We start from the raw sequence: 26,749 nt of genomic DNA on the forward strand, positions 1-26,749 counted from the left end.
TTTTAATCACCTCCCCTTATCCGGAATGGATAAGCCTTTTTCTCAGTGTATTGTTGCACCATAAGGCATCTTCTCTCCAAATTTCAGCAAAATCGGTAGGGTGCTTCATTTTTAAGAAAAAATATTCACATCAATATATCTTGATGAAACTGTCAAGAAAAGTGAAAGGGAAGCAGAAGAAGGGGATGTAAGGGGTTAAAGGAGCACAAAAAATCATATCCTGTACTATAAACTGTCTATGTAGCTTAATTGGCTCAAATCAACGTTTTAGTTATATCTTGATGCAAAACTGTACATACGGACAAATACGATACAAAAAAGCCTTTCATTTTTATTGATAAGAAGAAGATAAGAAGATGAAATTAATTCTTCATCTTGTATTTGGAGTAACGTCTTACGCGGACATGCCGGACTATATAGTCTTTCGAGACTTAATTCATTATCACGCAGCCGGATAGTCAATCCTTGCTACGGAAGGACGGTATATTCTAGGCTTGAGCCCATGACGGTCATATTGAGTCGTTCGAGTTAACGATTGTACCATTGAAGCGCTCCGATGAAGTTGAAGGATGAAATTAAATAACATATTAATTTGAACTAACGGAAAATTAAACCCAATCGTTCAGGTGCCGCTCAACACGGTGATACAATTAATAAATTCTGCTACATGCCTTTTATCCATAGTGTGATATCTCAGCGGATAACCTAACGCAATGTACTGAACACGGTAATCCTGTACGCACAACTTTATTGGTTGCGACTTAACTCATTCGCGGTTTTCATCAGACTGACCCACTCCACTCGGTCACAAATAAATTTCATAATTCCCTCTCTTCTCTCACTCTCTCCTTATCTCTTCATTCCCTCTCTGTTCCCCCTTAACGTGGTCCGGCGAACAGCCGCAACTCGCTTGCCTCGCTTCTCTGGTCCGTTCGACCACACAAGCCGCCCGCTTGCATTCTACGGTGGGTTTCGCGGAATTCTAGCCGGTGTCGATGAGATCGAACAACAATTGCGGGTGCCGCCGTTCCAGACAATTGTCGCCAAAACAGATGCCACTCGGACAGCCTTCCGTTCGCTCCTCACCCCGCACCTCTCTCTCCTTCCTCAGCCCGCCATTCTCGCCCGTTCCTTAGACCGCGCATCTCGCTCGTTCCATCGGAAATGGAACATCCTCCCGGCCAGGTTGATGCTACGGATCTATAACTGGAAGAAGAGCTAATTTATGAACAGGACGTTTAAACTCACCACTCCTTGTCTTCACATCCACTACCCGGATCAATCCGTCCTCGCCCGGGAACACCCTTGTAATGCGTCCCAGCTTCCACAATTGCGGGGGCGTATTATCCTCCTTCATTAGAACCAATGCTCCCTCCTTTACGTTGTCCTTTATTTTGGCCCACTTGTATCTGGTTTGCAATTCGCACAAATATTCCCTTTGCCATCTATTCCAGAATTGCTGCCGCAGTTGTTGGATTCTCTGCCATTTATTCAAGCGACCTTCAGGCATATCTAAATATGATGGTTCTGCAACTCCAATCAAGGGACGATCAATTGTAAAATGAGCTGGAGTAAGGCATTCCAAATCGTTAGGGTCATTTGAGTGAACATACAATGGCCTTGAGTTTAGGATGGCTTCAATTTGGCATAGAAGCGTGCTAAAATCAGTTATTGTTAGAGATGCAGATTTATAAATCTTCTTCAGTACACTTTTAACACTCTTGACCCCTGCCTCCCAGATTCCTCCAAAGTGAGGGGCACCAGGGGGTATCATTTTCCATACGATCTCCCTTTCTTGGCAAAACTGGAAAATGCCTTGACCTGTCGCCTCCTTCCTAAACATCTCATACAGCTCTCGTAGTTCATTTTTTGCTCCGACAAAATTTGTCGCATTATCACTGAAGATTTCTTCAGGTATTCCTCTTCTTGATACAAATCGTCTCAAAGCTGAGAGAAAGGCACCAGTTGATAAGTCCTCCACTGCTTCCAAATGGATCGCCTTAGTCACCATACACACGAATACACATATGTATCCCTTTATTGCCGCAACACGACGTATACCGGATTTCAGCATAATTGGCCCAGCAAAGTCAAGCCCAACTCGTTGAAAGGTAGGAGCAGCTGTTACACGGTAGCTAGGAAGATCACCCATCTATTGTTCCAAAGTAGTTGGCTTGCTTCGGAAACAGGTAATGCATTTATGCAGAACCATTCGAACCGTTGATCGCGCATTGACAACCCAAAATTGCTGACGAAGAATCGCAATCACTCCAGATGGCCCGACGTGCAAATTTTCACGATGAATTGTTGCAATTAAACGATGTGTAATCACATTTCGATTTGGAAGAAGAAGTTGATGCTTGTTTCCAAAAGCCAGATTTGCATGTCTTATACGACCTCCTACCCGCAGTAAATCACCATCCAAAAAAAGGTTAAGGTCTTGATAACGTTGCAACGGTTTGCTATTTTTTACGGCCGAAACTACTTCCGGTAGATCCTGATGCTGAATTGCTCTAATGATCCAACGCATCGATTCTCGCAATTCGGGAATAGTAGGGTTTGGGTCATTAATGCGTTCGCCCTAGCGACGCTTTGTGTTTTGTTTGAACCGCACGATGTAAGCAAGTATTATTTGTGTCTTTCTAAAGGATTCATATTTCTCCAAAATTGGGAGAACTTTCAGCGGTACGATAACATTGCAGATAACCTCGTTGCGCAATTCCGGAATTTCATCATCATTTAGTTCATCGATGCAAACATTTGGTATCTCACAAGTACGTAAAAACTCCGGACCATTCCACCACATCTCATTTGAAACCAGTAGCGACGCCGATTGACCCCTTGATATAACATCCGCAGGGTTTTGATGTGTCCGAACATAACGCCAAATGAATGCTCGGTTCTCGTTGATCTCGGCTACACGATTTCGTACAAAAACATTCAGACGCTCCATCGGCTTTTTCAACCATGCCAAAACTATTTGGCTATCCGACCACAAGTTAATCGTTTCAAAATTAAAATCCTTTAATGCTTCCAGTACCTTTTTCACAAGACGACAAAGCAATAACGCTGCAAGCATTTCCATTCTAGGAATTGTCACGTTCGATAAAGGGGCAACCCGAGATTTGCTGATCACTAATCTCAATTGCGCTTCACCATTCCTCTCTATTGATCTTATATAGACGCAGGCTCCATATGCCTTCAAAGAAGCATCCGCAAATCCATGGATCTCAAAGGAAGCTGCACTTGTACTCACTACATGTCGAGGAATTCGAACTTGATTTTCTGTTGGCAATGCTTCCAAAAACTTATCCCATTCTTCTATCAACGGCTCAGAAATTTGATCATCCCAGTCCAACTTTGCTAACCATAGCTTTTGCATCAAAATCTTTGCCACCACAACCACTGGAGAAATAAGCCCCAATGGGTCAAATATTTTTGCAATGGCAGACAGAACCTCTCGTTTGGTAGGTGTTCTGCCCTTAGACGGTACCTTTGTCAAAAATATAAATTCATCATTCATCGGATTCCACATCAAACCTAACGTTTTGATGATTTCGTTAGCTCCACAAACGCCGATTTTTGTTAGAGCATCCCGATCTTCAAATGGTATCGATTCCAAAAGTTGCTCTTGTGCAGCATGGACAGTCTCGATATCATTTGCCCCAAACAATCCATCGTCGACATAAAAATTCTCTTCAATAATGCGACTGGCTAAGGGAAAACCTACTCGTTCATCTCTCGCTAGCTGCAACAACGTTCGCGATGCTAGAAAAGGTGCTGCTGCCGTTCCGTAGGTCACCGTGGTAAGCTCAAGCACACGCAGTTGTTCATTCGGCGAAGCTCTCCAGAATACTCGTTGTAGCGGGCTGTCGCAGGGATCCACCTTTATCTGTCGAAACATTTTAGATATATCGGCACTTACCACATATCGAGGCATTCTAAAACGCAGCTTGATGGAAAGTAAGTCGTGTTGTACCTTAGGGCCGGTCATCATAACGTCGTTCAAAGACAAGCCGTTTACCTTCGCCGAAGCATCGAACACCACACGGCACTTGGTAGTGTTCTTGGCCGGATTCAATACAGCATGATGCAGCAGATACCACCTTTTCACGGAGCCATCGTCCTCACTTTCATCAACCACTCTACAATGCCCTAACTCCTCGTATTCACTCATAAACGCTTGATATTGTTCACGTAACGATGGATTTTTCAACAGTTTTGTTTCCAACAAATAAAACCTACGCAGCGCTACACTTCGCGAACAACACAATTGGCTTATCGATTCCCTTAAAGGCAACTGCACAACATACCTGCCACTGGATTCACGATAATGTGTCTTCACAAAATGTTCTTCACATATCTCGTCTTCCACCTTCACGGAACGCTCACTTGTCACATCTTCAACTTCCCAAAACCTTTGCACTATTGTTTCCAAATTTTCTTTTGTCACAACATTTGTGTACACCTCACGCTCTTTGTGTGTTTCCGCAACACGTCCACCTATCACCCATCCGAAATGAGTGTCCGTCATCATGGGAAGTGTTTTTGCCAATTTCACTGAACCAGATGCCATTATTTCCGAAAGACAATCCATTCCCAATAAAATGTCTACACAACTTGGATTGTTGAATTATGGATCGGCCAACATCGATTTATCCGGCAAATTCCACTTCGACGTATCGAAATACACAGAGGGTATTCTACCTGTTATTTCACGATACACAAAACATGTCACGTCCATAGCAAAATCACTACACCGAGATTTCACTGTAAAAGTACACTTTTTCTTCACCGAAGATTCAATGTTGCCAATCCCCTTAACCGGTACGTTCACGTTTACCAAATTTACGCCTAATTTCGTTGCAAGTGCTTCAGTCACACAACTGATTTGCGATCCACTGTCCAACATCGCACGACACAACAACACCTCTTTGTTCGGTAATTCCGCGTAAAGCAAGACGGTTTGCAAGAGAACAATACTTCCCGCCGCATCGGTATTGTTCACATGCTGGCTCGCACTCACTTGTTCGGGTTCCCTTGAAACCGGTTCTGGACCGTTGTCCCAATGCAATACCGTGTTGTGTGGTCCGTGGCACCTGTTACATTTCAAATGCGATTTGCAACGATTTCGCCAATGTCCCGGTTTTAGGCAAATTAAGCAAAGACGCTTCGATCTAATAAAATTTTCCCGATCCTTTCCATGCAGTCGCATCAGCTCAGAGCACTTAAACGTTTCATGGGCACCCTTACACAATTCACACACAACTACACTGCACACGGTTGTAGCTGCATTCGATCTCATAGGCGTAACACCACTTGAGCTGGGCCCTTTCGAAACAAAACGTCCCCTTTGCCCCGCTGCAACATTTCCTTGGCACCTTTCAAGAACCGACACTCTTTCTTTTAGGAAGCACAAGGTTTTTTCATAACACGGAAGTTCGTTTCTAGGGACACTCGCTTCCCATAGTTTCTTTGTTTCAATATCTAACGCATTCGCTATCAAATGTATCACCATCGCACACGACAGACCGGTAAAGTTTTCACCTAAATACTTTAGATTTTCCACGTGACTTTCAACCGATTCAACCAAACCGCGCAAACCTACATAACTTTCCTCATTCACTTTTTTCAAATTCAAAAGTCCACTAATATGTAAGTCTACCATACGCCGTTTGTTATCATAACGTTCGGATAACAGTTGCCACGCACGTTCATAATTACCGTCGTTTATTGTTTTCTCATCTATTACCTTGGCAGCCTCACCACTCAAGGCCTTTTCAAGATGATACAACTTGATACGCGAATCTTCACTACTTTTGTCAACAATATCTTTGAATATTGTTTTAAACCGCGCCCACTGCTCATACTTGCCACTAAACGAAGGTATTGGCCGAGGAAGCGGAGCATTTACAATCACTGACGAAACGCTAGGAGCAGGTATCAATGCCTTTGGTGAAATGGACTATGCCGCAAGGGCTTCAGATGCACTTTCTATTTCCATCATCACCTCCTCATGCAATTTCACTGTCTCCTTAAACTTGGCGTCATGCACTTCACTTTCGTCATGTTTTATGATCTCACCATAATGTTTCTTGTGTTCTTCTAAAGCACTATCTGCCTTCTTCCCGAACACTTTGCACTGTACCGCGGTCAGCGCCTTTCCCTCTTCCTTCGCCTGCACAATGTTGTCCCTTATGCGAATCAATTCGCCATACGCAAGGTCACGCATGTGCACATGCGGCCTTACAGCAACAATTACATCCACCCAACCGGGTTGTGGCGCCGGCTTTACGGTTGGAGTGCGAGACGTCCGAGGCGTTCGAGTCATGATGACGCGATTTTTACCGATATCCAAAGCACAAAGGGTCAATATCCGGTTCGAAGGACCAATGTGATATCTCAGCGGATAACCTAACGCAATGTACTGAACACGGTAATCCTGTACGCACAACTTTATTGGTTGCGACTTAACTCATTCGCGGTTTTCATCAGACTGACCCACTCCACTCGGTCACAAATAAATTTCATAATTCCCTCTCTTCTCTCACTCTCTCCTTATCTCTTCATTCCCTCTCTGTTCCCCTTAACGTGGTCCGGCGAACAGCCGCAACTCGCTTGCCTCGCTTCTCTGGTCCGTCCGACCACACAAGCCGCCCGCTTGCATTCTACGGTGGGTTTCGCGGAATTCTAGCCGGTGTCGATGAGATCGAACAACAATTGCGGGTGCCGCCGTTCCAGACAATTGTCGCCAAAACAGATGCCACTCGGACAGCCTTCCGTTCGCTCCTCACCCCGCACCTCTCTCTCCTTCCTCAGCCCGCCATTCTCGCCCGTTCCTTAGACCGCGCATCTCGCTCGTTCCATCGAAATGGAACACATAGTATTCAACACGTGTGAAAAATATGTGATTTATTTAAACATTGAAAGGCGAAGCCGTATTGCTTAAACAATTAATTTATTGAAAGCTATAATTTAATGAATTTTAATTAGGGCTGTAATTGCAATTGTTCATTGACATTTGAATGATCAAACCCATAGTTGAAACAAGAACTGAAACCTTAAACCTTCGAGTAATTTACATTGAATAGTTAATTTATTCTTAAATATGTTATCTCAGCAATCTGAAACGATTCATTAAATAATTTTGATAGGAAACAAAAGACAAAAATTAAGACAAAAAATACCCTTTTTCAGACTAATCGAAGACTAATCCTTACCCAACTACAAAATAGATCAAAATAAATTGTGATGAGAAAAAAAACAATTGTTTAACTATGAATTCACAACCGGCATCGCGAAGCAATAGACACATTTTACACCGTTTTCGAGCCCAAATAAACAATGTTAAGTCGCTTTTGAACATTAGCCGACATCGCGAAAAAATGACACATATTACGAGTCGTTTAAAGTTCATTTTGCTTTAACAGAGTTCATTAGTTGTTCATTCATTCATTTGTTTTTGCATACATTTAACCACCGCTCAATATCGCATAAAAGAAAACACAGGGAATAAATTCGAGCAGTATAATTAATCGACTGTTAATTAGTAGCTGGTATCGCGAAAGAATTGGTTTAAAATTAACAGTCGTTAAAAATTAACCAGAGATGTTAAAAATTGCTAGAATTTGGCATCGCGAGCGCATTGAGTTCATTTGTTAATTTTAACGACTGGTCCTATGCCGCCGTTAAACAAACGACTGTCAAGAGCGTATGCGATACAAATTAACAGTCGTTTAATTATACTGCTCGAATGTTTTCCCCGTGTTTGCCTATATGCGATATCGAGCAGTCGTTAACTGTTTTCACGGTCGTTTATTTTAACAAGAATGAACAACAAATGAACTCGGTTAAACCAAAATGAACTTTAAACGACTGTTAAAATGTGTTCATTTATTCACGATGCCGGCTAGTATCGCATACACTCTTGGTGATCGTTTATTTAACAACGGTCTAGACTCGAAAAAATTAACTCAATGCGTTCGTGATGCCAAATTCGAGCAATTTTAACGACTCTGGTTAATTTTTAACGATTGTTAATTTTTCGCGATTGTGTAAGGGCCATCTTTTTCGCGGCAATAGTTTAAACAAAGTCGAGCAGTACAAAAAACGACTGTTCATTTGTATCGCGTACGCCAGCGGTCGAAAAGTCCGACCCACGAAAAGTCAATCTGGCCCGCGAAAAATAAATGCCAGATAGAAGATTTTGAAAGATAGAACGTATTACTATAAAACTTACTGAACATCTTTTAATATGAAATTTCATACCGTCGAATTCTTCCATATTTAACTATCGATTGACGGACTAATCAAAATGATGGAACTCAAGGTTAAATTTCCTGTATATCACATTAACATTGTTTCTACATGACAATGGTCATTTCCATTTTAAAATTGGAACGATTATTAAAATAAAAAAAATTGTTTTTATGAGTACAACGCTTTCTTAGAGTACAACCATGTTCAAGAAGTATGTTTTGAAAGGAATCAGATATTAATCAGTTTGTCTGGCATGGCATTAGTTATTCGTAAAGCATAAAATAGTTTTTGGTGCTTGGTGAAATGTTGGTGAATTTGTCAAGTACGTTAGCCTCGATATTTTTTCGACCATAAAGGCTTTTATATCATCCCCAAAATATCCCCAATTATTTTGTAGTATATGAGGAACGGTTCATCAAGAAGCGACATTACTCTTGCTTTATTGTTTTGATCGTTTAAATTTGAATTATTTTGTTTCAAAAATGTTACAATGTCATAATATGGTTGTAAAAATCCTGTATTCTCTTGGCCAACAGCTTTCGATGATTAAATAAATTTGGCCCTCCACCACAATAGTTTGCCGATCGCTGATATTCACTGTTAACGATCGTTTGTTTAACGAAGGTCTAGGACTAGTCCTTAAAATTAACAAATGAACTCAATGCATTCGCGATGCCAATGTCCAGCAATTTTAAAGACTGTTAATTTTTAACCATTTCTTTCGAGATGCTGGCTAATATTGCACTATAGACTACATAGTTTCGATGGTTCTGTACTGGTTGGTGTAATAAGCTCCAAGGGATTTCGGTTGGATGGAAAACTGATCGGGGCTGCTATCGGTGTTAATCCCGTACCACCCTCCATCAGACTATCGAAGTTAAACAGTCCACTCGATGGTGTCGACATTCCAACCGGTCCTCCAGCGTCAATTCTAGCGATTAATGGATATTGTGCAGCTGACTTTACATCTAAGCTATCTGGACGTGTCGGACGACTACCACTTGCTTCACTTGATGGTTTGGTACCAGCGAAACTAACGCCTACGAGGGGAATGAAGCCACTGCTAGTCGGTGTCGGGGTCTCAAGACTCTCGGTGTGTGTATTTGAAATTTTTAGTCTGAAAATAAGAAAAGAATTATTCGTTATTACTCAATATTGCTATGTACGTTTGACGGATCAATGCTGTACTATTGGCTAGCAATATATCAGCTTTTGAACAAGACAATATAACTATCCAAATCGAGTTTATAATAAAAAATAATAACCATTGAAAGAGCCGGTCTCGTAGTACAGTCGTCAACTCGTACGACTTAACAACATGCCCGTCATGGGTTCAATCCCCAAATAGACCGCGCCGCCATATGTAGGACTGACTATCCTGCTATGGGGGGGAATCAATTAGTCACTGAAAGCCAAGGCCACTAGTGGGTACAGGCAGGCCTTGACCGACATCGGTTGTTGAGCCAAAGAAGAAGAAGAGAACCATTGAAAGAAAATAACGCAAAAGTTCTTTGTCAGCGGTTTAGTCATTAAACCCCCGCACATCAATAATATACAATTGAGTATTGAATTTAATCACAAGGCTACGAATCGCAGAGGAATGAAGTTTATGCTAATATAAGCCGGCATCGCGAATAAACTAACACATATTACGAGTCGTTTAAAGTTCATTTTGCTTTAACCGACTTCATTTGTTGTTCATTCTTGTTAAAATAATCGATCGTCAAAACAGTTAACGACTGCTCGATAGCGTATGTAACCAAACACAGCGAATAAATTCGATAAGTATAAATAAAAGACTGTTCATTTGTATCACATACACTCTTGAAGATCGTTTGTTTAACGACGGCCTAGGACCAGTCGTAAAAATTAACAAATGTACTCGATGCGTTCGCGATGCCAAATTGGAGACATTTATAACGACTCCGATGAATATTTAGCAACTTTTAATGTTTAACCATTTCCTTCGCGATTCCAGTTATAACTTCGATAGCCTTTGTCATAGTAACATGCACACAATCAAGACAAATAGGACGCGAGAAGAAAAAAAAAGTCCTATTGGGCTGACTGTGTCATCTGTCCCTTGTCTTAGATCATACATTGCCTGCAATATGTTCTATGGAAAATGAAGGATTCCTTAGTTTGAATCAATAACCATTCGCAGGAAGAACATTCAACAAATATTTTGCAGTGAATTACAAATATCTGTGACGAATAAAAAACTGAAATCAATAAAAAAAATGATTACACGCGTTTGCGACAGGACACAAACAAAGTATATAAATACATTATGGACACGTTAAATTTTCATAAGGATTATAATGATGAAGATGACCCACCTCTGACCTCTACAAAGGATAAACATGTTTGAGGTATCAAACGATAATTTGATAAAGCTACAAATATTCAAACGAGTAGATGTTGGAGAGCTTTATACATGTTGGAAAGCGCTTAGCACAACTATATGGACAGTCGTTTTTCGCGATTTGCGGAAAATCCGTAAAGTCGAAGAGAGATAGATAAAAATAGTGAATGTATTATTAGCGCAGGATACTATTTCACATCTTTGTACATTTTATTCAATTTTTTTTAACATTTTCATACGCCTTTTTATGAAAAATCAATTTATGGTCGCACCATAACTATAAAGACACTTTGAAAAGCAGGTTTTGTGAGCTAACTAACGCATTTCAAATTCGTTAAAAAATATTAATAACATATTCTAGAAAGACTTTACAGAAACTTATTTTTAACTATGTTTAAAAAGTATTTGTATAGCTTTATAAGGGTTTTTAGAGTTTTATTAGTTGTTTACAGTTGGAATATGTTTTATCCTCACTATCACAACCATTTTTTTACCATGAAACACATCACATTTACGAAAAAATACACATTTTTGTGATTGCTTCGTTGTACCTATAATGGTGGTATGGTTCCTATAGTCGTCGTATTGTGTTCCTATAGTGGTGGTTAACAAGGATGCCTCAAAACAGTGTATAATATCAATATAACTTAGTTTTGAAGCTGTTTTCGTGTAAATAGCAAGGATTACTGCCATAATAATGATTTCTTTCGTTATTTGACCGTAAAAAATGTATGAATTTGGTTGATGAAAATATTGACTAAAGTACTGAAAGTATTGACTGAAGTACCTGTCGTCAACCCATACCCAGAAGAGTTTGCTTGATTTGAAGTCGATTTTTCACTCAGCCAAATAAGCGAATTATGACCTTTGCTTGGTAAATTATTTACAGAAAACTCATTTTTGTTGCTTATTTTAATGAAAACAGTACGACAAGTCAAAAATGTCGTTGAAAAAAATCTAAAATTCTGGGCCTTTCCGTTTGAAGCTCGTAGGCTGAAATTTCAGCCTGTCAGCTGTTTGCATTGTATAGCAATTTTCGAGCAGCTATCTAAGTGAGTATAATATACAGGTGGGCTTATCCCAAGGTGTATGAATTTAGAAGACGGATTTTTATCGCTTCTGCTTCTTAATGAAGATTGTAAAAGTGTTTTGAGTATTCGTCAAGCCTCCAGAAAGCTCGTTGGAGCAAAAGTTTTCACTCGTTCTGTCAAAAAGTGATATTCAAATTTGGTTATAAAAAATGCTATGAGACCACCTGGACTACATACACTTTGATTCCAGATTCGATCACCTGATTTCTTTAATGCACCTTGGGATAAATGTAAACAACACCGTGTTTTCGAGCAGGTACTCGAATCTAATTCTAGCTTTTAGGCTAAAATTTTCTAGACTGAAAATTGCAGGCTAGTTTTTTGTGTGGTTTTGTATGGATTGTTTACATGATTTCAGCCTCCAACTGTCAAACTCCATATAAAAAACTAACTAGAATCGTGAAGGCCCCCAATAATAGATTTTAGAAAGAATAAATTTTAGATGCTGTTAAAACTGATCGCGCGGTGCTATAATTTTAACTGCTAATATTATGGGAAAAAACTACTTACCCTCCAGGCTGCTTATAGCGAGGACACTGGAGCTATAAAATTGTATGGAGGGCAAGGAGGCCTCATCCCAACCAATGTGACATTTGCTCGAAATTATTTTTCCATATCTGTTCGACTAGTACTCGATACGCCTTAAATTGTGGATTTTTCTATGATCAAGTGTGTTGAATGCGCCAAGATTATGTGTATTCGTAAATTTGACTTTCTTCTATCGATAGACGATGGTATCAAACCTATTTAACATTCAATGCTTTGGGTTTTGTTGAAAATTGGCAAATTTTTTGTAACATTATTTTGAAAAATTTAGGTATTTTTTAAGTGTAAAATGGCTACATCAACATTTATAACGATCGGAAACTTCATTTCCAGGCGAATACACTAGAAATCGACGAAAAAATCGCAACCCAATTGACATTTTCAAGTTCTAAAATCGGGGTTTTGAGCTATTTCCCTTAAACTGGCACCTTAAACTCCCCTTACACTGCACCAGTTTAAGGGACTTTTAGAACAAGCCCTTTAAAATAGACTGTAAAGTGTATTTTTCGATGTTTTCTTCTTTATCCTTTTGGATAAAACGTTTCCATTTCATATTACTAGTTGTGTAATCTTTTTATACAAAAAATAATCGAGTTTTCACCATTTTTCTGGCATTTCGATGGTAAGCCTCTACGGTTCCATCTTGAAATGCTCGGCCGCCAGCACATCGCTGCCAACAGACTTACCAATAAGTCCTTACCGTCTGTATCAGATCTCTCGAGGAAAACAAGAGATAAAGAGATGTTTAGTTTTTCCTGATATTTACAACCAGTGCTGCAAAATGTCACTATCATTGTCATAAAAAATCTGACTGAAACAAAATCCATATCAGCGTCACGTACTCAATTGTGACAATCAGAGGTGATACTCAGAACGATTAGTGTGACTAATACATGCTCATGACATGTTTGCGACCATCGCTTGGTCAGTCACTATATCACGACTTTTTTTTGCTGTGATCAGTTTTGCAAAATGTCACTGACATAGTCATGACAAATTCTGGCTGAAATAAAATCTTCTCAGCGTAACGAGCTCTACTGCGAAGATCAGAGGAGAGCCTCAAACAGTTGGTGCGACCATCGCATGCTTGGTGACATTGTGTGCAACCAACTCGTGTTCAATCACTTGGTCGCGACATTTTCAGTCGGTGATCATCGCGATGGTCACGGGAGATATGCATTGCGTGCGAGTGGTTCCAAGAAACAAAATGAGCATGTTTTCTCGCTCTGTTTGACCCGACAGATAATCAAAACAGATAGAGGGAGAAAGCATGCTCATTTTGTTGTTAGAGCCCACGCGCCAAGTATATTCAAAGAATGTCGCGATTATCGCCGACAACAATGTCGTGACCAAGTGAGTGATCAAAAGTTGGGTGCTAAACTAAATGTCACCAAGCATGTGATTGATTTTCCAACTTTTTGAGTATAGTCACTGATCATCTCAGTTGTGTACGTGATCTGATTTGAGCTTCGCTTCAGTCATGAGTGTTGATGATTGAAACAGTGGCATTTGGCAGCACTGTTCACAGCCATAAAAAAATCATGATAATGCTTGCGCCGGCATTAAGCTAAGCTTGTCAGTCAGAGTATCGCGTTGGACTCAAGAATTCACATGTCGTGTTCAGCATGTCATGGCGCACTTTTATTGACTATCAGCAATGAACATCAAGCTACCACGGATAAGTTCATTGTTTTCGTTGGTGAACATCTCGTGATGCTCATGATATTTTGCAGCACTGTTTACAACATTGATATTCATTGACATTTACATAAAAACAAGACGAACTATCTACAGAACGTTATCAAAAGCCATTTAAAGCCACGATCTAAAATATTTATTTAGATTTTTGTTTGTTTTTGCTATCAACAAGATTCAGCTCCCGCCCATAAGGCTTCAATCGTTCAGAATTGGCGAAATATTTCCTGGTGATGGAACATATAGTCATGAAATACAACGAGAATTAACTTACTTTTTAGAAACTGTGCTGTGTTCAGAAGCATCGTTGTCGAGATGATCCTGCATCTGCGTTGCACGTAGATTCTGCCGCTGAAGAATAAATTCTTCATCCGGTTCGGTTTTAATTTTTGGCAATACAAAGGTTGCAATGTTCTCGAGCTCAGTAGGTTTTAAGTCAATGGGACTGTGACGAGCCTGTAGGCGACAGTGCGCACGATGCGATTCAAGCAAAAACTCAAGATCATCCTTCTCTTGTTGTAGTTGTTGGATTTCCTGAGCTAATGATTGGCGCTTCTTCTCTAGTTGATCCGTTTCATCAACAAGTTCGTTTGTGTGATCCTCGCGACGCCTACGACACCGGGCTGCTGCTTGTTTATTTCGCTCTCGTCTAATTCGTCGTTTTTCCTCTTCTTCTGGAGTGAGATTTGAGGGCTTGTGTGGACGTCGACCACCAACATTTCGTCGTCCTCCGCTACCATTTCGCGCAGAAGGGCCAGAGGTCCGCCTAGTTGTAGTCCCGATTGCGAATGAATTCACTGCGTCCAAAAGCCCCGTCTCCAATTTCACATTATCATCTGAATTACTCGTAGCAAAAGTAGATCGGGAGGCTCGTGTACCGAAAGATGGTTGGTCCATTGATGCAGAAGATTTTGAGTCCAAATCATCACCGGTAAACCCATGTGATCCAGAAACGTGCCACGAGCCGTTGGAGGTTGAGCTGAGTGATTCCTGACTTACACCGCCATCCTGGCTATGATCTTCCATTGGGTAAGAAGGTGGCACGAATCCTGCTTGGTATGGTAAATTAATTTGTGTGGCATTCGTTGCTTCTATGAACGTTTGTTCAATGTTTTTTAAGGTGGTGGGTGTCAATGTTGGCGTAGTACGTGTCGGCACACCACTGTGCACACCGATACCATCAAATGAAGCAAACTGCAAATAAAAAAAGAAAAAAAAAACTCACATGAAATAGCATCTTTGCAGAACCAACTAATTCAATGCTTTGATAACAGATGTGGCAACCACGGAGCCCCTATATCGACGAGACCACTTATTCCCGTTTAACGTAAATGCACAATACATGAACGTGAATTGAGTTGGATGGAAATCAAATTGTGAGCGTAGGATCAGTCACCATTTTTCAATTTCAATTTCAATTTATACAATATAATTCTCTACTTATATTTCTTAGACGACTAAATCTCATGCTAGACTAAGTATAGTAATCATAGTCATATAAAATTGCACAAAAATATAAACATTTTTAATTAAAATGTGATTCCAGCTGAAGAAGAATCTTTACTGACAATGTAAGGATTCTTTAGACACTTAAATCTGTAACTACCTGTGACCCAAACATCAAGCAGCATAGCAATATAGGGTAGCAATATAGCGGGGCAAAATGGGCATGTGGGGCAAAATGAGCATGTGGGGCAAAATGGGCACCCTCAATTTAAGCATTATTTTACTACAAAGATACTTTCCAATGCTCGAAATGTATTCATTAGAGTGTTGTATGAACAACATGTAAGTTTCATAACCATCGCATAAAAAACAACCAACAAAAATGCAAAATAAGGTTTAGTAGCAAATTGATGTAATTTTTGTCACTTCGAAAATAAGCTTATTTACTGTCACAGGGATGCGTTGAAGTTTTGCATCGTTTATTTTTTAAGATATGATAATTCTATACAACTTGTCTGGAGAAATCAAGGCGATTGAATGCGTATTTTTACTAATATAACAAAAAAATGCTACACGTGGGGCAAAATGGGCAGATGCTTTTGACATACGGCACTTGGTGAGGCTATGGTGTTGTATTTGTCGCCTCAATATTTTACATTGTTTTCATGATTTTAAGTTGTTTTCATCCTGTTTGGCAATTTAAATCCATAGATAAAGGGTGGAGGCATACAATAATGAAACAAAAATTGTGTTTTGTGACATGTTCAAAGGAATATTCAGTAAACTGCTTAACATGCCCATTTTGCCCCGCTTTCCCCTACTGCATTCACCTCAAATCACCCTTTAATGGATTTCTGCTCACACAAATATTTCTTCTTCTTGTTCTTCGGCTCAACAACCGTAGTCGGTCAAGTTCTGCCTGTATCACTTGTGGGGTTGGCTGTCAATGACTTATGGATAACCCTACATAGCATGATAGTCAGTCCTACGTACAGCGGCACAATCTATTTGAGGCTTAAACCCAGGACGGGCATGTTGTTCAGTTGTACGAGTTGACGACTATACCACGAGACCGGCTTACACAAGTATTAACGGACACAAAATAGCGACAAGCAATTGTAGGACGTAACAACCGGTCTGCTACCAAAACACCCTTTCACGTCGTGGCTTTATTGACTTAGGAAACTTAGCTTACAAGAATAGATTTGATTTACTTATTGATGCGTATTTTTGATGATAATTTGCTCAAAATCTCTATGAAAAAAAAATCTATTCAATAATAACACGTTCTTAAAATCGTCGAACCCAACTATATAAAAAAGTCCTCATGCTACATACAATAGATCTTAACTGTATACTCTATCCTAACGCGATGTAGGCGTTGGTCTTACGTTCCATTCGTGTATTTTTTTCATAAGACATAAGACATACGATATGAAGACTGCTGGGCATTCGAGTAGCATACAGAGACGCATTAAAAAGCGCTCCAGCAGAAATGGTATATGGAGAATGTTTGCGACTTCCTTCCGAAGTATTTTTACCCTCTGCTGCAAAATCCGTCGAGGACGTACCCGAATTTGTTCACGATTTTAAAAAAGCGCTAAGGCACATTGACCCATGCCCACCAAAACTACATGATACAACACCGGTTTACTTACCAAAACACTTTCAAACCTGTAAACATGTTTTCGTACGGGTAGATAAAGTGAGAACGGGTTTACAAGCACCGTATGAAGGACCTTTTGAGGTAGTTCGACGGTGCAGAAAATTTTTCACGGTTAAAATCAAAGAAAAAAATTAATCTATTTCGATTGACCGCCTCAAACCTGCTTTCGAAATGGAGGGTGTCTCCAAAACAGGCAAAACCACAAATGGCCAAAAGAATTTTCGTTTTGCGAAAAACTAAATGAAATCTCAATTTAAGAGACAAACACTCTCACAATTCTTTTTCTATCGCGACTCCGTCACTGGTGGGGGGTTCTGTAGTGTTCGCCTGTTCAAATTAAGTGAATTGGAAAGGACATCTTTTTCTCATCACTTGAGGTCTGCGATATTAAGGGTTAATTAGGGTCTCAAGTAGATAGTTAGAGAGCTTAGAAGATAACGGGAGAGTCGGGCAGGACACGCATAATGAGCGCGAGAAATGCGTAGCCTCGCGAGAGTGCGTAGGTACGTGAGAAAGGACAGGTGCGCGAGAAGGAATAGGCGCGCGAGTGTAAGGCGAGAGAGAGAAGGTATAAAAAGGAGCATCCGATCGGATAAGCTCTCTTTCTTAATACTCCGGTATACCGCGACAAAACTGTTCTCCTGCGCACGATTAAAGACAATAAAGTGAATGTAATTGTAGAAACTTACAAGGTATTTGAAATAATACTAAAAAACAGAAACAGATAAGTGTAAATATTTTGTTTACTTAGACAACAACACACAAATTGAAGGGATGATTCATTATAAAATGATACCTAGAATGAAACGATACAGGATATTTGAAAATCTTAACAATAAAAATGAAAGGCTTTTTTGTATCGTATTTGTCTGTATGTATAGTTTTGCATCAAAATATAACTAAAACGTTGATTTGAGCCAATTAAGCTACATAGACAGTTTATAGTACAGGATATGATTTTTTGTGCTCCTTTAACCCCTTACATCCCCTTCATCTGCTTCCCTTTCACTTTTCTTGACAGTTTCATCAAGATATATTGATGTGAATATTTTTTCTTAAAAATGAAGCACCCTACCGATTTTTCTGAAATTTGGAGAGAAGATGCCTTATGGTGCAACAATACACTGAGAAAAAGGCTTATCCATTCCGGATAAGGGGAGGTGATTAAAATTTAAAGTTTAAAATAATAGTTCTACCTAAAAACACTCCATCCTCTTATTCATCCTTTGTTTCTCTTTTAATCCTTGAACATGCTATATCTACACTTTCTGTTGAAATGCCTGAACCTTATCCTGCAGCAACGCCACCTCTAACATTTATGCTCATTACACATTTTGCACTTAATATATTTCTTATTCTTATTTGGCGCAAAAACGCTTCTGTATTGAAGGCCTGCGTACATTTTTCACGGGCGAGGCGTGGTGATTGATTTGAGTAGAAATGTTGTGTGTCAGGGCTATTGTTTTTTTTTTTGGCAGAATATAAGTGTTTGATTTTGATTGCAACATCTCGAAAGATGTGGATCAAAAATTTAGTGGGATCGCGAAAGACATCTGCTCGATTGCAATGTTTCATCGTCAAATTAACAATCGAAGCAGGCTAAGAGTAGTTTGTTTTCCAGTTAAATTGAAGTGTGTCTAGTGTGCATTTGTGTATTTATGAATGTGTTTTTATGGGTTAGCATATTCCAAACGAACAACATGCAAGTCATGGGTACAAGAACCGGACGGACCGTGCCTCCATACGTATTCCTTTCCCCACACGGACTTTCCTGCAATGGTAAAAAATTTGTCGCTGAAAGACAAGCCCACTAGTGGTAGAGGCAGGACTTGACCAGCGACAGTTATTGTGCCAAAGAAGAGGAAGGAGAAGAAGAAACGATTGTTGAATGAAATGTTGTACAAAGCTGTAACCGTTACGCAGCCAATTATCTGTAGCCTATATGTAGAATTGTTAAAAGTTATTGTTTCACCGCACCAATGCTATTTTCAAAAGCGCAATTTGATTTTTAAATCGCTCAAGTTGTATTTTTAGAGGCCTTTCGCATCGTTATGCAAATTCAATCACGCATTTTCAGATTATTTGTATACAAATCAATTATTTAGTGCGTTTCTAGCGTTATATTTATGAAATAATACGTATTTATTGTAATAAATAAGATTTTCTGGGCAAAAAGCTACGAGCACTAGCCTATGTAAACATGCACAATGTTTATGTAGCCTTTTGCTGAGAAAATCACAATTTTTACTATAAATGCATAATATTTCATAAATATAATGCTTAAACGCATAAAAGCATTGATCTCAATCACATAATCTCAAAATGTGTTTTTGAATTTGCATAACGATGCAAAAGGCCTCTAAAAATACAACTTGAGCGATTTAAAAATCAAATTGCGCTTTTGAAAATAGCATCGGTGCGGTAAAACAATAACTTTTGACAGCTAAACTGAATCTTGAGCCTCTGAAATTGTTTTGCTGCTGACATTCGATTCTGACTTGTAAAACCCTGTATTGAAATACTTGACCCAATAGTCAGGATAACATGGCGGTCTATAAACTATTTATTGCGCCTTAAATTTATTTAACTAAAACCCATGCATCTTTAAGTTATTATAGAAAAATGAGTAAAATAATAAGAATATGTTGAAGCAGCGGCACTAATTGCAAAAATGTTTAATTGATAGCAGTTGATAAGAACTATTTTTGACTCGCATTATCTCACCCATTCAGCTCAAAATGATTGCATACCACGATGATGCAGATGACAAACAGAGTCAAAAAGTAACACCAAGATACAAAGAGAAAAAAACAAGTGCCGAATAGAGAGAGAAAAATAAATGCAAAGAGACGCATGAGAGAGAGAGGAAAAGTTGAAAAGACCGATCGACAAAAATGCGAAAAAAACGAGATACATATAACAAAGTTGAGTTGGTGTTCGGTTATTCGTGTACTTACGAGTTTTCGTATAGGTGTCAATGGTGTGATTGGTGGATTGGTATTATACACGTTAAAATAAACATCATTTATTACAAGCACATCATCATCCCTCGTCATTTGGTCGGCTGGCTATGTCTCACAGGATACGTAGCCTCAAAGATTAATAAACCCGCACCACACCACTAAACAATGAACAATACAGTTACACACAAAGAACTAGGGGATATTTATCTTTTAACAAAAAAACAACTAAGCGGTTCGTACAGCACTGACGTCACGTTAACTGGTTTTCTCGTGTAAATGATAACGTAAGCAAGATTAAAAAAAAAAAACCTATACGTCGGTTCTATTGCCAGAACGTAATTACGAATAATCTATACTTTCGACTTTATCTTTGCCACATCAAGAAAAACACACGCTCACAAGTTTTTAGCCACAAACACACAAACTTAGATTTTTTCAAGCAAAATAGTTTGCTTGCTCAATTTGATTGATGTATTTTTACCGTAGTTTTGAAAGTGCTTTCAAACTCGTATTGCAGTGCGTCACTCGGATTTTTGCGAACGCTGGTTAGTTACTCTGATTATAGGGACGCTACAAGTCATTTACAGTACAAGTGAAGTCCCCCAAAATGTTTGCAAACTTTTTTTTATTTGTTTTTATAGATAGTACTGAACCTACTATTTAGCTGTATTAACTGCAAACTAAACTGTACCGATGTTTTGACCGCGTATATATATGAAGAACACACACGCAGCGTTCGCGCTGAGACCTACATGTACTGAATGACTATGGAGAATGAGTTGCCAAGGTGCGAACAAACATGAGCGAACACGATCGAACAAAGCTAGCCCAACCCTCTCGCTCATTCTCTCATTTTTGTGTTTCACGCCACCCCTTGCCGATACTTTGGACTATACGGGGACTCATACATTTGTAAGACGTTCCCAACGCAGAACGTCCCTACAAACAAAGAGCGCCCTACAAACAACGAGCGAGATATTTTATCATGGTGTGTGTAAAAACCTAGAGTTAAGCGGAGAATCGGTGTGAAATATACAGAGGCGAGAGCGCGTTTTGGTTTCGACACAGTTTTGGCACTAACACAGTTACACATGTGGAAATGTGTGCGTTCATTTTCGGCCAGCTCGCTCAGTTTGATCTGCTCGCAGCGCTGTGCTGATGTCGGTGTCTCGCTTGCACTGCTGTACCGAAAGTTCCTCTGTGTGCTCTCGTTCTTGCTACCACACGAAATCGTCAGTACAGCTCAAGGATCGACAGCGAGCGGCCGCACGTGCGTCAGCCTAAGTCCTGGACAATTTATGTTATGATTTTGCGCGCGAGCATTGAGAGAGCGCACCGTGTATTTTGTATGGGAGCGGGAGAGAACCGTGGTACCCGTTCCCACCCCTTTTTTTAAGCCTAGGAAATCTTCCATCGGCTTAACTCTAGGTTTTTACGCACACCATGATAAAAATTACCCGCTCTTTGTCCGTAGGACGGGTAATTTTTATCATGGTGTGCGTAAAAACCAAGAATCAAGCCGATGGAAGATTTCCTAGGCTTAAAAAAAGGGGAGAAAATCGGTACCACGGTTCTCTCCCGCTCCCATATGAAACACACGGTGCGCTCTCTGTCTGCGCCTACACGCGAGGTCCAAAACAGCCGAAGTCATACAAAATCATGAAAAAGTCTGCGCCCTTTTGTTCCGGCGTCCTCGTGAAGTTTACCGAGCCGAACCGAACAGTTGTGTTCGATAAATATGTGTGCGTATCAGGTAGCAGCATTTGTACTGCTTACCTGCCATATGCCGCTGTGATACCGAGCGAGACGCATAGACAACGCATCAAAAGGACATGTGTAGCCGTGAGGAAATTTGTCTGTGTCTCTTTTGCCTTGTCCTTGCCTTTAGATCCTGATGAGTGAAGCATGCTTACCTTTCGGGTACGTTCGGGGTATAAGCTCTGTCCCTCTCATGTTAATGGGTAAGATAGAATCGTATGCCATCGGCTCTGCATTCGGGCGTGGGCAGCCCCGTGGACGCCGTGTGTTCGCACACTCTCGGTTTCCGAGGTTCTTTTAAAAGTATTCTCGGAAACCGAGAAAGAACCTCGGAAACCGAGAGAGCGCACCGTGTATTTTATATGGGAGCGGGAGATAACCGTGGTACCGATTCTCTCCCCTTTTTTTAAGCCGAAACGAAATCTTCCATCGGTTTGATTCTAGGTTTTTACGCACACCATGATAAAAATTACCCGCTCTTTGTCCGTAGGGTACACCTTCATTAGCAATTGGAAGAGAGCAATTTGATACGAATGTGCTCTACTTCATTTGCTCTCACTGAAAATGATAGGGGCACTCAGCAAAAGTGAGTGACTCTCAGATGAGTTACCTTTTTCCACTTCTGTTCTGCCTCATTAGGTGGGAACATAATTGGAACCAAATGTTACCAGTTTTTTATGGAAAAGTTTTATGTGGAGGGAACGTGTCACAAGTGTACGGGGACGGATAGGTAGCAAAACATACCACTCTTAAAAATGAGAGAAATCAAAGAGAATGATGCGCGAAAGAGAGTTTACTACGTATTATGCATATCGTACCGGTTTCCAATTTCAATGGGAAACCCAACAATCCGCGGATCGGATTTTGTCCAATTGTTTAAATAAAGACGTGGAGTAAATGCATCGATAGTTCATCAGTTTAATCAATTATTTTAATGAAATCGGGAAAAGGGTAAGTCCTGTCCTTTTTATCTTTCAATTGGTAGAGTAGTTTTACGAGACTAGCCATCTTTTTTAAATGGAATGTGACAGTAGGCGGCAGAAATAATGTCAACACTCCATTCAAAACCTCAAACCAGCTAACTAGCCTCAGATTTGCAGCCTAGATTGTTTCAATCGAGAAGGGCGCTTAAGAGTTTATTTATGCTGAAGCAATAATATTTAGTTAAAAAATGGTTTAAGACTATTTGATTCGATGATTTTAGATGTATTAAAAGTATTGTTACTCATTTCAAACAGAAAAAACAATAACAAATAAAATGATGAACATTATTTCACTGACAAGCTGAAATTTCAGCTACCTAATGCAGTTGTAGCACAATTTAATTAACCAGTCTTAGCCACAGGAGGATGGTCCATTCTAGCCTTAACCCACAACGGGTAGATTGTTCTACCTCTATTGTTCTAAGGTAAAAGAGGAAGAATAAAATTGTGGGACTCAATGACAAAAAGCGTACGAGAGCAGAAGCTTGAAATGGGAAGATCCAAATCGCACTAACCGAAAAAGGCGTTAAAATGATGTAGACAAGATATAAATGAACAACAACTTACACATCTAGTACGCCACGATGACGAAGCGATTGAAAGACGGAGGCGTATAGATCGGAAAGGCACATATATAGGTATGCGGAAAAGAAAGAAAGGAGAATAATGCTTCACAGAAAATGTCCTCCAATGCAAATAGCAGGAGCTCTAGTGCGACGAATTTAGATTCATTTTCTTTGTCAACATAAATGCATAGTTTTCGATTTTTTTAAACAAATACCTCTCTTAACGAGTAGAATCCCGCTTTGCACGAGCCATGTAGTGCATAAAACAGATTGCACGAATCATTTTTTTCACTGACCAGTGAAGTAGTGAAAACCGAAAGGTAATGTTAAAATATAATAAACCTCTTCAGCATCTAACCCTTCATGGTGTCCATCTTTCCCACATCAAGTGTCTGTTTTACATCAAAGTTAGATTAAAAAAAAACTACATTTTCAATTGATAACAAGTCCAATTAATTTGAAAGAAACTAAAATAAAGTTATAAGATCTGCACTATTTATGGTCGCTGAATTTAAACACCTCTAGATCGTTAACATTGTCCTTAACGTTGCCGTCTTTACCAACCTTCCCCTAAAGGATACTCGTTTTGACGGGTTTCATAGTACATAGATTCTAGCAGACCTTATTTCATAAAAAAAAGAAATAAAAAACAACACAAACAACCAGCCAAAATCATCTGAGAAATAACGATGACGCATCATGGTAAGCAAGCAGCGTTGTGAGTGCCTCAAATATAGACTCATTCACAAAACTCCATAAAATGCCTGAAATGAGCGGCACGACCATTACAATACATAAAAAAACTCATCCAAGAGAAATCGAATTCTCGGAAAGCAATGCTTACGTAGCTGTAGTTAAAGAAGCCCCCTTGTGAACATATGGTTGAACCAATGGCAAACGAGTATGACGATATGACGCACTCAGGGATACACGAAGACAGCTGTGCACGAGCGATTTACCCACTATGATTTCATACGCTCGTAAGTCGTGTGGCCTTGATTTTTGCCGGACCTACAACGAAACCATTTAAATTCAAACAAGATAAGCACCCAAACACCAAAGCATCACCCTTGCTCGCTCTCTCTGCTTTGATGGTCTGTTGAATCGAACAAGAAAGCATGTTGCTTTTGTTGCTTGAACATATACTAAGTTATCACGAAAGTTGTACTTAAATTTAACTTTAGTTCTGTACATAATACTGAAGTGATGTGTAATTAACAGCCAAATGTTTTCTAGAACAAAAAAATAAACATCACAGTACGCTGTTAAGGTTGAAATTGCGCCAAAAACCTTTCGTCTACTAACTGCTTTAGAACAGCGGTCGGCTAAGTCCGGCCCGCGGGCCAAATCCGGCCCGCGAAAGGTTTTGAATTTGTTTTCATTTTGAAACATGGGAAGAAACTATTCGTATACAAATTACTGAATATCTTTTAGAACAACATCTTATACCATCGTACACTTTCAACTTTAATTAAAGTACTGTAGAATGACGGATCGTTCGGTATGTTCGAACTCGTGATCGATATCCCCGTAACGTTTACATGAAAAAAAGCCCTTTTTTCTGCTGGCTGTAAAAAAAAAACAAAGAGACATAGGCTGCTATTATTGAATCCGTCCGTAGCGGCGGCGTACGTCCCGACGCTCATTTACACTCATTGGTGTTCATCTTGTTGTCATAGGTTGCTCATTTTTGAATTTGTGTTATAATTCGGCGGTTACACACAAAATGAACTGTACTACGCTGGGACGTTCGTTCCCATTTGTATGGGAGCAAATCCGCCAGATTTTTTGTCGCGGATCCGTGCATTTCTATTATTTTTTCACTCTGTTTTGAAACCTGAATCCATTTTCGTACATCGTAAACCCTTTTTCTCATTGTAGTTTGTTTATTTTCTTTACGCTACCAATTTAAAAAAAATTTAAATATGATTTATAATTCAAAACTGTCCCTCCTGAATAAAAATAACTACTTTAAATTTATGTATAAGTTTAGCTGTTGTTTTGTTTGTCTCATTAGTGAAAAAAAATTCAAAAATGCTATATTGCTTGGCAATTTTTGTCGAGTTAGTTTACAATTGATTCAACTTATGATTGATGTCCTCTTTATTCACGCTCAAAATAATAATATAGAATTTTAGTTTTGTTCGTCGGGTCTTTATGAGGCCAAGGCCAAGGAAAAAATGTTATCTATTCAAAGGTAGGTATAACTATGCATGGACTAAACCAATTAAACTATCTAAGTTCGGCATTATGAAGTGTCGTAAGAAGGCAGACATATGGCATATGAACCACACGACTTAACAGCATGCACATCGTGGGTTCATATAGATCGTGGCCCGTTTGCAAGGATTGACCATCTTGCTTCGTGAAAGTAAAAAAGCCTCCAAAGCCTGTATAGGCCAGCATGTTATGTCAGCATGTGTTTAGGCCAGCATGCAAGAAGAAGAAGAAGAAGAAGAAGCAGCAGAAGAAGAAGAAAAAAAAAGAAAAAGAAGAAAAAGAAGAAGAAAAGGAAGAAAAAAATGATGATGATAATGATGATCGACCAGTTATTAGTCCCATAGGTCGAATGAGGTCCCGTGGTCGTCTGATTTCCCGAAGACAATTGGGCCCTACGAAAAATGCTACCCCCCCTCACGTCCTATTCATCATCAAAAATGTTAAATTTTTAGTGTCACGATATTCGACCTACAAGGCCGTTGAAATGATAAAAAAATCGTGGTACTTAATAAAAAAAATCTACCGCCTACATTCGTTTTTGCTATTAATTAACGATCAGCGATTAACGAATCAACTAACTATTACATATTTTAAAACCTTCTAGGACAAACGTAAAACAACAACCAAGCAGCAGTTTGAACGAGTTGTTGCTTTAATATAGTCGAATACTGACGTGGTCAAGGATTTGTCAAAGGGGAGCGCAAAATGTTGGGAATTAGTGTCGAAGGAATTGAATCCATTAGGTCCACCAACCAAGGATGGCTCAGGATGGAAGAAGGTAATTTATTTATTTTTTGCATGTGACTCGAAAATTAATTAGTCTTAAATTCAATTACAGGTCTGGTCTGATTACAGGTCATCATCAAAAAAAAAATATCTTTTAATCATCAAGAGTATCGAGCGACAGGAGGGGGGCCTTGCAATCTGCATACTTTTTCTGCCTTAGAGCAGTATGTTATAGATTTGCTAGACATGCCTATGTGCACCACAGGGACGCAAGGTCCTGTGATGGGTGTTTCATCATCATTGCCATCATCATCATTGCCACCATCATCATTGCCACCACCAACAACAGAAAATGAACAACGACCTGTTCTATCAAGTGGTAGCTTTTTGCCGCCACTAATTGAAGACATGCTATCTGGTGAAAACGGCGTAGCAAATGAAGAGCACCAAGAAGATCAAGAGCTA

General features: G+C 39.6%; 2 protein-coding genes and 1 long non-coding RNA gene across 8 annotated transcripts in view; 1 reads left to right on the plus strand and 2 right to left on the minus strand.

The window, feature by feature from the left end:
* Positions 1-731: 731 nt before the first annotated feature.
* LOC120906034 lies at positions 732-6,580 on the minus strand. Of its 2 annotated transcripts, none has more exons than XM_040317433.1 (2): positions 3,926-6,580; positions 732-1,206 (listed from the first exon to the last, which is right to left on the minus strand). In XM_040317433.1, exons 1-2 carry the CDS (start codon positions 4,595-4,597, stop codon positions 1,201-1,203), a joined length of 678 nt encoding a protein of 225 aa, XP_040173367.1. In that variant the 5' UTR covers positions 4,598-6,580; the 3' UTR covers positions 732-1,200. Both variants share the same exon structure in this region; 1 of them encodes a protein (XP_040173367.1).
* Positions 6,581-8,658: 2,078 nt separating this feature from the next.
* The window catches only part of LOC120905693 (transcription factor kayak), a 28,628-nt gene continuing 10,537 nt past the window's right edge, over positions 8,659-26,749 (minus strand). For 2 of the 5 annotated variants that reach the window (XM_040316697.1, XM_040316698.1), the window contains 2 exons: positions 14,231-15,150; positions 8,659-9,376 (listed from right to left, as the gene is read on the minus strand). In XM_040316697.1, coding sequence (XP_040172631.1) covers positions 9,004-9,376; positions 14,231-15,150 — 1,293 coding nt within the window. In that variant the 3' untranslated portion in view covers positions 8,659-9,003. Of the gene's footprint in view, positions 9,377-14,230; positions 15,151-20,025; positions 20,717-26,749 lie in introns of those variants that run through there. The other 3 variants (XM_040316701.1, XM_040316702.1, XM_040316699.1) reach the window with 3 other exon arrangements.
* LOC120905694 lies at positions 22,484-26,421 on the plus strand. Its single transcript, XR_005739930.1, has 3 exons — positions 22,484-22,740; positions 26,163-26,336; positions 26,397-26,421. It is a non-coding gene; the product is annotated as an uncharacterized LOC120905694 (long non-coding RNA).

This window comes from Anopheles arabiensis, chromosome X (genome assembly GCF_016920715.1).
Source record: "Anopheles arabiensis isolate DONGOLA chromosome X, AaraD3, whole genome shotgun sequence".
NCBI lineage: Eukaryota > Metazoa > Arthropoda > Insecta > Diptera > Culicidae > Anopheles > Anopheles arabiensis.